Source organism: Nycticebus coucang, chromosome 3, assembly GCF_027406575.1.
Source record: "Nycticebus coucang isolate mNycCou1 chromosome 3, mNycCou1.pri, whole genome shotgun sequence".
In the NCBI taxonomy this organism is placed as follows: domain Eukaryota; kingdom Metazoa; phylum Chordata; class Mammalia; order Primates; family Lorisidae; genus Nycticebus; species Nycticebus coucang.
The window spans coordinates 161,130,410-161,146,156 of NC_069782.1; the positions used below are offsets into that span (position 1 = coordinate 161,130,410).

At 43.3% G+C, this 15,747-nt stretch overlaps 1 protein-coding gene across 2 annotated transcripts; it reads right to left on the bottom strand.

Annotated features, from left to right (window-relative positions):
* Window positions 1-6,269: 6,269 nt before the first annotated feature.
* SYCE1 (synaptonemal complex central element protein 1) lies at window positions 6,270-15,651 on the bottom strand. 2 transcript variants are annotated; one of them, XM_053585538.1, is made up of 13 exons: window positions 15,407-15,651; window positions 12,681-12,743; window positions 11,902-11,958; window positions 11,518-11,592; window positions 10,818-10,865; window positions 10,519-10,573; window positions 8,383-8,472; window positions 8,058-8,121; window positions 7,225-7,291; window positions 7,024-7,147; window positions 6,844-6,954; window positions 6,622-6,706; window positions 6,270-6,411 (listed from the first exon to the last, which is right to left on the bottom strand). In XM_053585538.1, the coding sequence occupies exons 1-13, from the start codon at window positions 15,474-15,476 to the stop codon at window positions 6,334-6,336; spliced, it is 987 nt and encodes a 328-aa protein (XP_053441513.1). In that variant the 5' UTR covers window positions 15,477-15,651; the 3' UTR covers window positions 6,270-6,333. The 2 variants fall into 2 exon arrangements, with proteins under 2 accessions (XP_053441513.1, XP_053441512.1); XM_053585537.1 differs by having other exon boundaries at window positions 11,902-11,961; window positions 15,407-15,650.
* Window positions 15,652-15,747: the final 96 nt, after the last annotated feature.

The following is a 15,747-nucleotide window of genomic DNA, read 5'->3' on the forward strand; positions in this document are numbered from 1 at the left end:
CCATATGGTGGAGGTGACAGGTTCAAACCCAGCCCCGGCCAAAAACTGCAAAAAAAATAAAAAATAAAAAATAAAGATACATAAGATTTTTGATAAAAGGCAAACCAAATATCTGCTATTTCCAGGAAACACTCCAACCCACAAAGACTGATATGGACTCAAGGTGAAGGGATGGAAAATAAAATATTCTACATAAATGAAGCTCAAAAGACAGCAGTTGTAAATTAGTCTCATATCGGATAAAATTTAACTTTCAATTAACGATAGTAAAGAAAGACAGAGATAGATGGTCATCACATAATGGCAAAGGGAACAATTCAACAAGACACCAAATCCTAAATATATATGCACCTAACACAGGAGCACCTAGATTAATAAAGCAAAGAGATATAAAATTCCACTAGCAAAAGAACAATTGTTTTCCTTTGTAAGGTTTCCAAACCTTTCCAAAGGTTTTCCTTTGTAAGTTACTTAATGTTTTTACCTCAGTTTGTAGGAATTCCTCCTTCTTGTTGACTTTGGCCAGTCTGATAACTATATGTTTTAGTGATTGTTCTTTGCAATATAAAATTCCACTAGCGAAGAGATAAATAGCATCAAATTGCCAGCGACTTCAATGCATCACTGAGGGAAATGGACAGATCATTGAACCAGAAAATAAATAAACACTGGACTTAAACCAGACTCTAGAACAAATGGGACTAAGAGACATTTACAGAGTATTCTACCCAACAAATACTGAATATACATTCTTCTCATCAGCATGTAAAACATTCTCTAAGGTTGATCATATCTTAGGCCATAAAACATGTCTCAACAAATTTTAAAAAATCAAAATCATTCAATTTATCTTCTCAGAACAAGAAATCAATTGCAACAGAAACTCAAACATACAGTCATGGAAATTGGACAACGTGCTGCTGAACAATTATTTGGTCAGTAATAAAATCAAGATGGAAAAAAAATTCTTCAAGTTGAGCAACAAAGGGACACAAGCTATCAAAATATATGTGACGTGGCAAAGGCAGTCCTAAGGGGAAAATTCATAGCTTTAAATTCTTACATTAAGAAGACAGGAAGATCACAAAGTATGAATATAATGACACATATCTCAAGGAACTAAAAAAGGAAGAACAAACAAACCCAAACATGGCAGAAAAAAAGAAATAACTAAAGTTAGAGCAGGACTAAATAAAATTGAAAACAAACAACTACAACAACAACAAAAACCAATAAAAAGGAAAAAAAAAGTTGGTTCTTTGAAAAGGTAAACAAAATTGATAGGCCTCTCGTTATATTATGCAGGAATAGAAGAGAAAGGACCCAAATAAGCTCAATCAGATATGAAAAAGGAGATGTTACAACTGGTATCACAGAAATATAAAATATCATCCATGAATACTACAAAAATCTCTACACATATAAACCAGAAAATGTAGAGGAAATGAACACATTCCTGGAAACACACAACCTCCCAAGACTCAATCAGAAAGACACAGAGCAATGACGAGCAGCAAGGTCAAAGCAATAATAAAACATCTTCCACTGAAGAAAAGACTCCAGACCAGATGGATTCACAGCCAAATTCTACCACACCTACAAAATAATAGCAGGTACCCAAACTGCAGAAATTATTCCATAACATCAAGCAGGAGGGAGGCTCACTTGAGGCCAGCAAGAGCAATATGATAAGACTTCGTCTATTCTTAGAACATAGCATGGCATCAAGTCTTCCTGTCCTTTAAGCTGTTGCTTGGCTAGATTTGGTGTGTGGTGGGGATCTAACTTTACCTCCTTCTAAATGTAGATCTGAAATATATCTGAAATTTCTGGGACCTCAAACAGTATCTTTGTGGAGTCCTAAACTGTCTTGAAAGTATGAATATATGTAATTTTTGACAATATATATTGGTGTATTCTGGGGTCAAGTTTGCAGTTCCAGCAGCTATGTTGTTCTGGGATATGCCATGACAGTTTTGTGAAGTATATGTAAAGTCATGGCATTTGTGTGCAACCCAGGCATTTTAGTCTGCTTGGGTTGCCATAATAATATATCATAGATCAGGTGGCTTAAGAAACATAAATTTATTACTTCTGACAGTACTGGATGCTGAGAAGTCCAAGATTAGGACACTGGCTGATTTGGTCCTGGGACGGTGTTCTCCTGTCTTACACATGGATGCCTATCGCTGTGTCTTCACATTGCCTCTCATTAGTGTGTACATGGAGGGAGAGTGAGAGAGTATGTTTCCTCTGTTTTTAAGCCTACTAATCCCATTTTGAGGACCCCACACTCCTATCCTAATTCAAACCTAATTACTTTTTCAAAGCTTCCAGTGCAAAATGCCATCACAATGGGAATTAGCATCACAACATGAATTCTGGAGGGACACAAAAATTCAGCACATAACGTTCTGCACCTTGCCTCCCAAAATTCCTAGCCTTCTTACTTGGAAAATATTCCTTCCATCCCAACAGCTCCAAATGGTTTAACTCATTCAGGCACCAACTCTAAAGTTTAAAGCCCAGACTTTATCTAAATAGATGTGGGTGAATGATGAGGTGTAATTCATCCTGAAGCAAAACTCCTTTTCAGCTATGAAACTGAAACTAAAATTATAGGCTTCCAAGATTCAATGTGGGACAGGCATAGGATAGACATTCTTATTTCAAAGGGAAGAAAGAGGCATGAATCAAAGAGTGACAGGTCCCAAGCAAGCCCAAAACCTAGAAAAGTGAGTTTCATCAGATCTTAAAGCTTGAGCACTGTCCCTTCATGGTTCTAGGTATAGGTTGGGTCTCCAAGGATCTGACCACCACATCCTTATAGCTCCTCAGGGCAATGCTAGCCCCAAGACTTGATCAGACGCCATATGGCTTGTTGGAACTGAAACAACGGCCCCAATGATCACTGAATCGCCTTCAGGGTCCTTCTCTTTTCTTGAAGAACAGCACGCACTCCAGACTGAATAGCTCCATGGTCTAGTCCTACTAGATTAAGAAGTCTGGCAGGATTCCTTTACTTCATCTTGTCTCTGTTTCCTTTAGTTCAAACTAGTAGTGTCTCTGCTCTTATAATTTCATAAGTGCTTTATCTATCAAGTGATAGTCCAACCATATCACTGTTCTTTTCTAAACATGCTTTATTTTTTTTTGCTATGGATAGGCTGAAAAATTTTCAAATCTTTTAAGTTCTGGTTCTTTTTTGCTTAACAATTTCTCCTTCAATTTATTTCTTATTTTTCATTTTACCTATAAGCAACAGGGGGAACCACGCTGATCCTTCAACACTTGGCTTAGAAATTTCTCTGGTTAAATATTCTACCTTCCACAAAGCACTAGAACACAGTTCAGCCAAGTTCCTTTAAAACGAGGATCACTGAGTCGGCACCCATAGCTCAGTGGTTAGGGCACCAGGGCTGAAGGGTTTAAACCCAGCCTGGGCCTGCTAAACAACAACGACAACTACAACATAAAATAGCTGGGCATTGTGGCGGGTGCCTGTAGTCCCAGCTACTTAGGAGGCTGAGGCAAGAGGATTGGCTGAACCCAAGAGTTTGAGGTTGCTGTGAACTAAGTAAGGTGCCACAGCACTCTATCAAGGGTGACAAAATGACGCTCTGTCTCAAAAACAAAACAAGGATCACATGTATTCCAGTTTCCTAGGACAAGCTCATTTCCACCTGAGACTATACCAGAATTGCCTTTAACATTCATATTTCTAGCATGTCTTAAACTCTCCCAAGCCTCTATTTAATACCAAATTCCAAAGCTATTTCCACATGTTTAGGTACTGTTACAGCAGTGCCCCACTCCCAGTAACACAATCTTAGTCTGCTCAGGATGCAGTAGCAAAATATCATAGAACAGCTGGATTAAACAGCAGAAGTTTATTTCTCATAGTTCTGGAAGTTGAAAAGTCCAAAATCAATGTGCTGGCCAATTTGATGCCTGGAAAGGGTTTTCTTCCTGGCTTGCAGATGGTCCTTCCCTGGTTCTTTCAAGTGATGTGTGGGTGGAGATCATCTTTTTCTTATAATCTCACTGATCTCACCATAAGGCCCACCCTCATGACCTGATCTAATCATAATCACCTCCCAAAGATCCTATCTTCAAATACTACCACAATAGTAGTTAGGGTGTCAACATATGGATTTGAGGTGGACACACAAGGGAAGGAAGTGGTTATATGGTCATAGTCAAAAACTCAGGACAAGATTTCATAGTGGAAAGCTGGAGTAAGGGAATAGGACTGACAGGTAAGCTATCTTCAAGGGGTTGAGAAAGGAGGCAGTTGCCTCCTGGGGAATGCAATAATCTCTATCAATTTTTAGAAAGGCACAGAGAATGGTAAGCTTTCCCAGATTTCTCTTCAGGCCTCAAAGCATAAGGTGAGGTTGTGGCAAAGAGCCAAGCATATACCAGGATCATGACCCACTTGTGTAATTTGTGTTTTAGTCTGTTTAGTATTGCTGTAAAGGAATACTTGAGGGTGGATTATCTATAAAGAAAACATGTTTACTTGGTTCATGGTTCTGTGAGCTATACCAGAAGCATAGAGCCAGCATCAGCTCAGCTTTTGCTGAAGGCTTCAGGCTCCTTCCACTCATCATAGAAGGCAAAGGGGAGCTAGCATGTGCAGATGTCACATGGCGATGGGGAATCAAGAGAGAGAGGGAGCTTCCAGACTCTTTAATAGCCAGATTTCATGGAAATTAATGAGACCCCACTCATCCCCTGAAAAGAGAGCACATTTATCTATTCACGAAGCATCTGCCCCATGACAAAAGCACCTCACATTAAACCCCACTTCCAACAATGGGGCTCAGATTTCAGTATGAGATTTGGAGGTGCCAAACAAATCGAACTACAGTAGAAGACATCAATGAACCTTTACTTGAAAATACTTTTTCAGCCAAGGGGCTGTGTGGGTTGTGTCATTGTGGGTCCTGTGCCCTGACAACTAGGTATAAAGTTAAGTTTTTAATATTGACTTGTATTTAGCATTTTGTAATGTTTAGCCATTCTGCAATTTATCTGTAGATTCTTTTAGATTTGCAAAGTATATAACTTCTTACACCCTTATCACCTATTTCATTGTCCAGAATTTCCAGTATTATAAATAGTATCTGAATATGGCAGAAATCCTTGAATTATTCCCAACATGAAATGCTTTAAACACTTCCATCAATAAATCTAATTTGCCTTCTAGTTCTAGTTTTTTATTAGATATTGAATTTTGTCAAAGGTCTTTTACTCATCAATTGAACTAATCACTGGTTTCTTTTTGGCTTTTATTATGCAACCAATAAAAGCTAAAAAGTTTCTTATAATTATGGGCTTAGATGAATTGCAACTTTTAAATGTGATGTATTTGCAGCCACTCAGTTCTATGTATTTTTAAAATTTCCACTTGGAATGTTATTCTTGATAGTGTTTCTTGAGAAACACAGTTTTGATTAACCCCATGTTATAGTTAGAGAAGTGAGACACTGAATTTTAGGACTTCAGTTGGTCCTGGACTAACTAGAGACCTTCTCCTCCTTGCCTATTCTTCCCCTCCATAAATAGTGCTCTCCAGAGCGACCCTCTCTCTAACCCACCATGTTAGAGGCCTACCTGGTGGGAACTGGTCAAGAAAAGGGACCTCTTTGTCGTTCACACATTGTATCTTGACACAGAAGGTGCAGACTGGACTCCTGTAGTTGGCCTTAGTTGGGTCAATGCTTTTTGGTGAATCTGAGGCATGTTTAGATACACAGTTTGAGTCCTAACAGTTGCCTTAGTTATACATTTTGAGTCCATGAGAGCACAAACTCACATAGCCTCAAATTGCATTTCTTTTTCTCAGTGTTACCACTAGGGACTACAACACAGAACTGACTGGTTTTGGATTCCAGTTCACTAATGCTGTTTTTAAAAAAATTTCCGGGAGTTTTCAGTTCAGTCCTATATGAAGGAATTGATGAAATCAACACAAGATCTATGTGTGAAGGTGGGCTCGTGATCCCCTGGTCTTGTTGTAAGAGGATCTCAGGCCTGTATCCCTTTGCCTAGAGACCCAGAATAGCCTCTCAGGTCCTAGGGCTGAGCAATCTAGGAACAAGGAGGTTAAGGAACCATTTGTCAAGTGCCTGGCAAGGTATAACTCTGGCCTACACAAGAGACAGAGTCAGGCCAAGGTTTCACCCAGTCTCAGGGGCTTGTGGGTTTTGGGTCTGACGCCTACCCCTCCACAGCATAGACTCAGCTGACATACACTGTACAAAAATAGTGCATTTATTTCCTGGAACCCCTTGGGATGAGGTTGAGGGTACAGTGTGTACTTGTGGCCTAAGAGGGAACCAGGCTGTGTTCGGTGGATGGCTCTACTTCTTTTTCCTCATGGACTCTTAGGGGCTTTGGACTGGCCTGTGGGAAATCAGGGTCCAGGGTGAGTGTGTCTACCAATCCCCATGTCCAGACCATCCCCTCCCACCCACCACCTTGGCTGTGTCCCCATCAGGAACACCCTTCCCCACAGACCATCCTCTAAGAACTCCCCATATCCCTTTTGCCCTTCTGCCCTCAGCCCCCTTTAGGAGCTATCTACTCCTTGCCCCTCAGTTCCAGGCTCATCACCTCTCTGGGGCCAGTCCCTTCTTCCTGAGTGCTTTGGATTTGGGCAAGGACCCGCACCCCGTGCTTTTCCAGCTCTTCCTTCAGTCTAGATGGTAGAGAATGGGACAGGGTGATGAGGGGAGAGGGGTAGTGGGACAAGTGGTTGTGAAGAGACACAGAGATAGAGACATCCTCAGCCATGTTCCCAGGGAGAGTTGAGGGGAACTTGAGCTTTATACCCACCTCTCCCGCTTCTGCTGCAGCTCCTGGCACCGGTGCTGCAGCTGCTGGTGGTGCTGGGAAGCTGCTGCTAAGAGTTCCTCAGCCTTCTTGTTCTCCTCCTGGAACAGCTGCCTGGGAGAGGTAGGAAGTGCTCAGCACCAGCCACTCCCTCCTCCCACCCCTTCCACTTCCACATCTTACGCTGCTGCTGCAGCCTCCTGACTGCGAAGGAAGAGCCCCTCAGTGATGACAGAGGGGCCTTTGGCCCCACACAGGGAGTATAGTTGATGCTTCACATCCTCCAGCTTTGCCTCGACCAGCTTCTCTGCAGCAGGAAGGGGTGGATGAGCAGGTGATAGCCGGTGAGGTCAGATAAGGGCCATCCACCCTCCCTGGTCTCACCTTCCTCGAGCAGCTGTTCCTTACTGTTCTCCAGGGCACACATCTCCCTTGCCAGCTGCTCTGGCTTCTGAGGGGGCAGAAACGAGGTCTGTCTGTATCTCTTGGCTTCCCCCCATGCCTCAAAGAAGCCTACCCGTCTTTTACTCACTCACCACACCTCACTTCCTACTGCTCTGCCCATACATGCCCAACAACCATAGTCCAATCTCGAGGCCTTTGTACTGGTCATTGCCTCCCCCTGGACCTCTGTCACCCAACATAACCCCTGTGCTGTGCTGGAGAGGCTCATGTAATTATTATTTACAAAAGAGAAACCTGAAAATACTACACATCTGGGCTGTTATCTGGAGAACTGGTTACCAGCATAACACTGCATCTCCTCCCTTCCTCTCTTTCCTGCTGGGGCCTCCTCAATGTTCCCTCCTGTCATTAAATCCCTGTCTATATCCTTGTTTAGTGCCTAGAACCCTCCTCCCAGGGCAAACAAGGGCTGCTTTGGAGCTCACTGTCCTGCATGCACAACGGTCTCAGACACACCCATGGACATCTCAATGAGGAACTTAACCTTGGTGTGATCAGGAACCCTCCTGACCACTGGACAGATGGCAGAGGGCAGCAGGGATGTGTGAGAAGGATCATCAGTGAGGACACTGGATACCCAAGGATGGTGACAGGGAATGGATTCAGGGTGATGCTGACCTTAACACCACCATGGCTTACACAGCAACTCAGTGTGGCTGGTGCAAGGAAGAAGACATGGGGATGACTGCAGTTTGGGCCTGGTGCTGCCAGGGAGGATGTAGAGATGGGAGGAGTGGCTTTGAGAGACTCACATGGAATTCCCAGAGGTCCTTGTGTTGGCCCATCAGATCTTCCAGCTGTTCCTCAAAATCCAACCTAGGGGCGCCAACCAACCACAGAAGCTTGAGGGGCTGTGGGTTGAGATCCCTACCTTCGTAGCCTGGACTAGGTCAGGGATCTTCAGGCATAGACTTTGGGGAAGCTTTGCCCAATCTGTCTGTTCCAGTGGGAGCACTGTCACTGCCTTGACCCTCCAAAGATCCCCTCATCCGGCCTCTCCTCTAACTCCCACCCCTGGTATTATCCCCACCTATAATTCATCCTATTCATCCCAAGGCATCAGGCACTGGTGTTTACCTCAGCCGCCTCTGTTTGTTCTTCTCCTCCTCAATCTGGGTGTTCAAGGTAGAAATCCTCTCCTTACATTCCTGCAACATAGTGTGCTTCCTAGGAAGCAGCAAGGCAGCCCTCAGCAAAGTTCTCCTAAGGACTGCCTGATGGAGGGGGTTGGGGCTTCTGCTTCCCTCTGTTAAGGGCTATTGTATCCCTCTACATTGAGGTCCTCCTTGGTAACGTGTGATGGGCAGGAGGTGGCATGACACTTGCCTCCTCAGGTTTGGAGAGAGTAGCATGGATGTGGTAAAGGGGCAAAGGCACACACATCTTCTTATCACCTGAGCTTCCCAAACCGTTCCCACTTCAGTGTGCCAGGATTTAGGGCTTCTGATAACAAAATAACTGAATAAGCATTAACCCTTTCTAATCCTATGTTGGACCTCATCTGACATAATAATTTTCCTATTCTGCTCTGATGTCGGAAGATATTCAACACGTCATAGTGCAAGGGAGTGTGCGTACCCAAGGGAGCAAGGTGAAGAATGTTAGTGAGTATACTGACAATAAATTCAAAGAACTTAAGGCAGCAAGAAGAAATGTGGCTATAGATGAGCGCAGAGGTTTCAAAGAAAGGATTCAATTTAAGTGCTATGAATTGAAGAAGTCTACAAACGGGGGTCTATGAATTTTTTGCCTGTGTGACTCAGAAAATGGTTATGTGTTTTCTTACAATCCCTGTTATGGCAAGACAACAACAGAAAGTCTTATCCACCCTGATTTTCCATTTATGTCTTAAATAGTGATTCATTTGGCTCAAGTTTTGCAAGCACATGAGTGGTTCAGGCTGTCACATCCACACTGACAGGTTCTACATAACCCCTCAACGTGCTCAGGAATTGCATAAGTAAAAATACTTAAAGCAGGAGCAGTTATGGTTTTCTAGGAAGGATTTTCCAGGTGGTCTGAAAAAGAAACTTCGGGAGTATAAATTCTGCACCTATCAATGTGATATGAAAATGATATGCCTTTCATTCCATGACAAGGGGTTAGTGACAACACTGAGTACATTCTTTGGCCCTCAAACACATTTCATTACTAGTTATAGGAAGAAACAGCCTGCTCAATGTGAAAAACTGTGTATTTTAGAATACACATAGTTTATGGGAAGAGTGGGTGTTACGGATTTACAAGGAAGTCCTACCTATGGTAGAAAAATTACTCTTCTGGCTGATGGAAGCTGCAGTTGTGAAAGCAACATCCAGTACTCATGAGGAAAGTGAAGAAAAAGTGTAGACACATCTTTCTGACAGGAGAAATCTCATTACTCAGCTGTGAGCAATGTGAGGAACAGAAATTCATGGAAGAGAGAAAGACCATCATTTTCTGGCACTGAGGAAGGGCTAAATAGGAAGATACATTTTATAATACAAAATGAAAAAAAAAATCAGCAAAGGACTGCATGGTTTGCAGCAGAAGGAATGAGAAAGGTGAAAGGAGAAAAAACATTTTCTACCACAAGACATGCAAGAGGAAGCCTGGACTTCATCCTGGAGATTGCTTCAAGAAGTATTATACTCAAAACATAATATAAACAAACAAACACATTTTAATTATTTTATGTAACCTAAAATAGATAATGAAATCATTAGGTGAGTTCATATTTATGTTTTTCTCTTTTAAAACTGTACGATAATTACAAGTTATCCAGCAACCTCTTTCCCACTCAAAATAAGTAAGAGTTGGGGAGCATGCAGGTGGCAGAAAAACTAGATTGGAAAGGGTTAAGGAGGTAGAGAGATGGACAGAAGGATAATGGATGGATGGAGAGAGAATGGACAGATGGTTGTCTCAATGCCTAAATGAACAGACAGATAAGTAAACAGACAGCCAACTTGCTGGATGATGAAGAGTAAAAGGCACATAATAAAAACCAACTGAAGAAGATTCACTGATAATGTAAAAAATAGTTATGCTGGTGACTGAGTGACCCTTAACACTACCACCTGCCATTGGAGCTGAGCGTGAAAGACGTTCTTTGGCCTTTCCATTGTAGAGGGAGAGAACAAGAGGCCGTGGGCCAAAGACACAATGCCCTTACTCTTTGCTGTGCCAAAATGAAGGGGTAGGGCAGAGCCAGGCCTAACTGGAAGCTCTTACCTCTGTGCCTCACTTTCCTTCTCCTGGCAGTGCAGCTGGAGGATCCTCAGGGTCTCTGCAGAGAGAGTGATAGGGCCCTTTGAGAGCCCATCAAGGCATCGAGTTTGAGCAGAGGGAACAGATCTGGGTCATGCCAGATCCATGGACACCTGGCTGTGCTTTGACATTTCTTGTGAGTCTGAGGAAAGCACAGGAGGGATCCAAGCTGAGGCAGGTTTCAAAGGGCTCCAGGTGCCATAGAGAGAGTGGGTTCCGCAGTGGTAAAGGCAATAGTTTGGAAACAGGGGAACTGCAAATACCTTGTTTTTTGTTCAAGATCTCCTTCAGTCGTACTTTCTCTCCACGCACTGGAAAACAGTGACATGTTAAGGCATCAGAGACTATCCCTTTGCACCTTCAGGGATACGACTTGCCCACAGTCACATGGGAGGTTAGGTACAGCCCTGCCTGCAACCCAAATGTAGCCCCCTTTAGGTGAGGGCCCCATCCCCTCCCCTCTGGTGCTCATAATACCTATAAGCATAAAAGGGCCTTGTGTTTACAGAGGGTTGCTGTGAAGACTCTGCAGGATTACCCATGCTTTTACATGGAGGTGAGAGAAAAAATTCACTCATGAAGTGACACAGGGCTGTAAAGAAATACATCAAACAGCAAGGGGCATGTGACTAGGTGAGGGCAGGATGCCATCTTAAGATGAGATGATGGGGTAAGGCCTGTCTGAGTAGGGGACTTTGGAGCTCAGAGCTGAATGGTGACAGGAGGCAAGAGGAACCTGTACTATCAGGGTGAGGGGGTGGGACACAAACATCTTGGGAAGGGCCCTGAGTTGGAGTGTGTTTGGAGGGTACTGAACACTCTGGCAAGCAGAGAGGAGAGGACATGAGGCTGGAAAGGGTACAGGGCCCTTGGCTGTGGCAAGCATGCCGAGTGTCTAGAATATAAGGTTTGAAGATGCTTAAGACAGTATAGGGATCTTTGGATGACCCGTGGTTTGCTTACGTGAGTCAAGTTCCTTCTGCAGGGCCTCCCAGATGGTCCGAGCTTCTCCTAGCTCTGCATTTGCTTTCTTCTTTGCTTCACCAAACAGCAGGACAGACATAGTGTGAGTGCAACCTCTAGCTACACTATTCCCTTGTAAACAATGATATTTTACATTTGCCTTCAAATTAGCCTAGTGGGCCTCAATTTTATGGAGCAGAGGCTTCCAGAGCCCAGGCCCTTTCTCAGCTGGCAGCAGGGCATGTGGGTATATGACTATGGCAGATGTATGCAAAAGCACCTTGTACTTAGCTCTGTTGTCATTAATAGGGAGTATTTTTGAAAGAAGGGGCCCAGAAAATCAAGTAGCTGGTTCAGGATGGCAGCCAAGGCCCCTGACCTCACCTTGCTGAACTTCATTAATCTGGTTAATCAGGACCTCAACACGGGGCTCTAGGTTTCCTGCTGCAGGGAGGAAAAGAGGTTGAGTTGATGACAAAGCAGTCAAGTGGGATGGCTGCCAGCCTGTGTCTCTGCTGCCTTCATTCAACACAGATATGTTGAGAACCTACTGCAAACAGTATGGAGCCCTCATGGGGCTCACATTCTGAAGGAATGACACAAAAAAACAGCAATAGAGAGACTGAGTCAGGCTGTGGTAACTGTGGTCAAGAGAAATAAAGTGGGGCAAGGGGTTAAAAAGCAAAGGAGTAGTTATTTCTCAGATTTGGGAAGATGTCATGAAGGCCCTAAGTCAAGCAAACAGGGCAGGCAGCTGGATGGGGGTGGGAGGTAGCCAGGGAAAAAGCCCACCCAGAGGTGGGAACATGACTGGCAGGAGTCTGGTGAGCAAGTAGGGAGCAGCAGGACGTGAGGTGGAAAAAAGGGAGGTGACAGTGACAGCTCTGGATCTAATGGAGCTAAATGGTTGACCAGAAAGGAGCTTGGGACAGGGTTTGGGGAAAATATTTTACCTTCTTACAACCTTATGTTTCTTTAATTTTGAATCACAGGGCCCAATTTTTAGTTCAAGGAATTAAATTTTAAAAGAGAAAGTGAAGGGGATAATTTCCCAAGTTTATAAATCGTAGGGCCTGGAATTAAACCCCATTTGCCTGACCCCAAACCTCAGGCTGAGCCTCAGATACAGAGGAGACACCTCAGACACAGAGGAGACATGTGACCTTTCTGCAGCTTTTTCACCATTTCCATCAAGTCTTCAATTTTCTGTGAGGACATGTCCTGCCCTGTAGAGACAAAACCAAACCTTTCAGAATGCATTCAAGTGAGAGGCCACAGAAAGGATCTGACAGTCCTGCTCTTTGTTTTGAGTTGGACAGTGCACAAGATGATATCACGGTCACCTTTTCCTGATAGGATTAAATGACAGCAGATATCCCCTTCATAAAACTCTAGGTGAGGGCAGGGTGAGCTGTCACTACTGAGGCTGTTCAAAGTAAGGTCAAAGCTCCTGATATAATAATGCAGGGGAAAAACAAGGGTATAAAAACTGAAGCATGGAGTCAAAAATCACCATACCTGGCATATGTCATAATCCATTAAAAAGTTCTGGAGACTCTTATACAAGACAACAAAGACTAGTAAGAAAGTGTAATAAGAAGTCTAGGTAACACATACATAAATACAAATAGTTTTCCTATATATAATCAATGCTGATTCTAATGTCTCCCTGTAAAATATTTCGTATTAATTTTTATAGTTACTGGAAACTTTTTAAACCACATAATTAGATCTAGAAAATTACTATTTATGGCATTAAAATCACAATAAAGATAACCACACATCATGAGCCACCTGACATAATGCTATTAGCACCTGTTAAGAACGCTTGCCAAGAAATGATGCTAATGCTTATGAAATTTATAGATGTAACTATAAACTCAGAGGAAATACAGGGACAGAGCAACATGTTACCTGGCACACAGAGATGCAATTATCAGTAACCAAACTGAGAAACTCCACAGGAAAAACAACCTGGTTTATTTAACAAATAAATTTTGACGGGAAAAAAAAGAAAAGAAGACCTTTACAGAATAACTTTAAGGAACACACGAACTGACCACCATGGTCTCTCATAGATCTTTTTATTTTGAGACAGTGTATTTCTCTGTTTCCTGGGTTAAACTGCAGGGGCATCTTCATAGCTCACTGTAGCCTCAAACCCTTGGGCCTTCTAAATAGCTGGGACTACAGGTGCACACTACCATGCCCAACTAACTTTTATATTTTTGTAGAGATGGGGTTTCACTCTTTTTTTTTTTTTAAATTTTAAGAGTTAATTGTGTATAAAAAAGAACTGAATTAGGAAAGACTTCTTGACATTTGAGATTTATTCAAGAGGGCCATGTGAATGTAAAGGAAATAATTTCCCCACATTTTTTAGGGCTACTTATTTTTTTTTTTTGCCTTTTTTTTTCTTTAAGGCTTCCTTAGTGCCTCTATAAAATTTTAAACTAATAAAAATTACACATGCTTATTGTGCACCACGTGACATTTTGAAATATCTACACATTTTGGAATGGCTTACTAAGTTAAATAACATATATATTACCACACATACTTATCATTATTATGGTTAGAACAGTTAACATTTACTCTCAGCAATTTTCAAGAATACAATACATTGCTGTTCCCCACAGTCCCCATGTTGTAATCTTGTGCAGTAGATCAAAAAAGCAAACAAAAAAACCCAAAATGAACAATTCCCAAATTGGAAGACTTTGAAATCTAAACATGTGGCCCAAAATACAGCAGTTATATTTAAGCTTATGGAAGGAAGTATTTTGACTTTTTTTTTTTACAATGGGCTGTCATGTATTCTTTTTAAAGGCAAATAGGGCTCTTTAAGCTGATTTGTCTATAGCTGTATTGGTTTAATTTCACCAAATCATGTTGATAAGGAGAAAAAGATTATTTTTGTGTTTTGTTTATATTTAGGGTTACCATTTCAGAAAAATCCACGTGATTTAAATTTCGATTTTGGGGTCTCACTCTTACTCAGGCTGGTCTCAAACTCCTGGCCTCAAGTGATCCTCCCACCTTGGCCTGCCAACCTGCTGGGATTACAGGCATGAGTCACTGCACCCAGCCTTATCATTATGTCTTTGTTTTGTAGAAACATTACAGAGCACCAGCCATCTACCAAGCTTGCACTGACGTAGGTAGGTCTAGAGGGAGTGACCAACACATGCTTATTGTAGTATTTTAACGGGGGGAAGACGACCAACTAGAGCAGAGGGTGACAAGCTGAGCGACAAGTGTGTGGGAGTTCATTGTACAGTTCTCTCAATTTCTGGATAAGTCTGAAAATCCCCCCAAAACACGCAGGAGCATGTCCTCCTTGAAGGGCATATGGCTAGAGGAGAATGTTTCACTTTTCTTCACTCTCTGGGATACCAGTCTCATCTGCAGGTCTAAACAAGCGCCCTGCCTGGCAGGAAGATGGAGACCAGGGGGAGCTCTGTCCCGGGGCCCCTGGCTGAGAACCACTTCCACGCGATAGGGACGCTGGGTACTTGCTAATGCTACAGCGAGAATCGTGGGGGATTAACAATTCTCTTAGGTTTGGTTGACACCAAGAGCTGCATTTGTAAATTGTTTGGCCCGAAGTGAAAGGGTGCCTTCTGACTAATGACCTAAACCAAAAATACATGGAGCATATATGGTAAGAATTCGACGTGTCAAATCTAAGTGGGAGGCATCTGTGTAATTAATCTCTCATCTTTGTACAACAGTCGAAACTTTTCGTCATAAAAGCCTCAAGTCATTTTGGCAAACTAAGGAAGCAGGTCCCGTCTCAGCTCGCGGGAGTTCAGACTCTGGCCTCAGCCTTCTCTCAAGCCCAGGCCCTGAGGGAGGCCCTCGCCCTCCTGGGGACTCCCATCACTACCTGCAGACTTCTGGGCCCGCTCTTGGGTTCCCGCAGCATCCGCCTCGGAAGCGCCAGCCCGGCCGGCCATCTCCTCTCAGCTCTCTCGGGTTGGCCTGGATGCTCTGCAGTGCGCCTGCGCAGTGCTCTCCCACGCATGCGCTCCTCCGCAGAGGGCCGGTGGGTAATGACCCGGCGCCACTGCCTGGATGTGGCTGCTTGTGCCTTAGATTTCTCAACTGAGCCACTGGCCTGCAAATTCGGTTTAGAGTTCAGGGCTGCGGGCAGCCTTCTGAGATTGCGATTGGTTGCGTGAGGAGTTGGGCCTGCGCATGTGCACAAAACTCCTGAGGCCTCGCCCC

What these genes read in the sequence shown, in the direction of transcription:
- SYCE1 (XM_053585537.1), bottom strand. Translation starts at nt 15,476, where the DNA reads ATGGCCGGCCGGGCTGGCGCTTCCGAGGCGGATGCTGCGGGAACCCAA. An exon ending in GCAGAAGGAACTTGACTCAC is followed by an intron (nt 10,866 to 11,517) that starts GTAAGCAAACCA and finishes ACTGTTTTCCAG; the next exon opens with TGCGTGGAGAGAAAGTACGA. An exon ending in CAGGAGGCTGCAGCAGCAGC is followed by an intron (nt 6,955 to 7,023) that starts GTAAGATGTGGA and finishes TACCTCTCCCAG; the next exon opens with GCAGCTGTTCCAGGAGGAGA.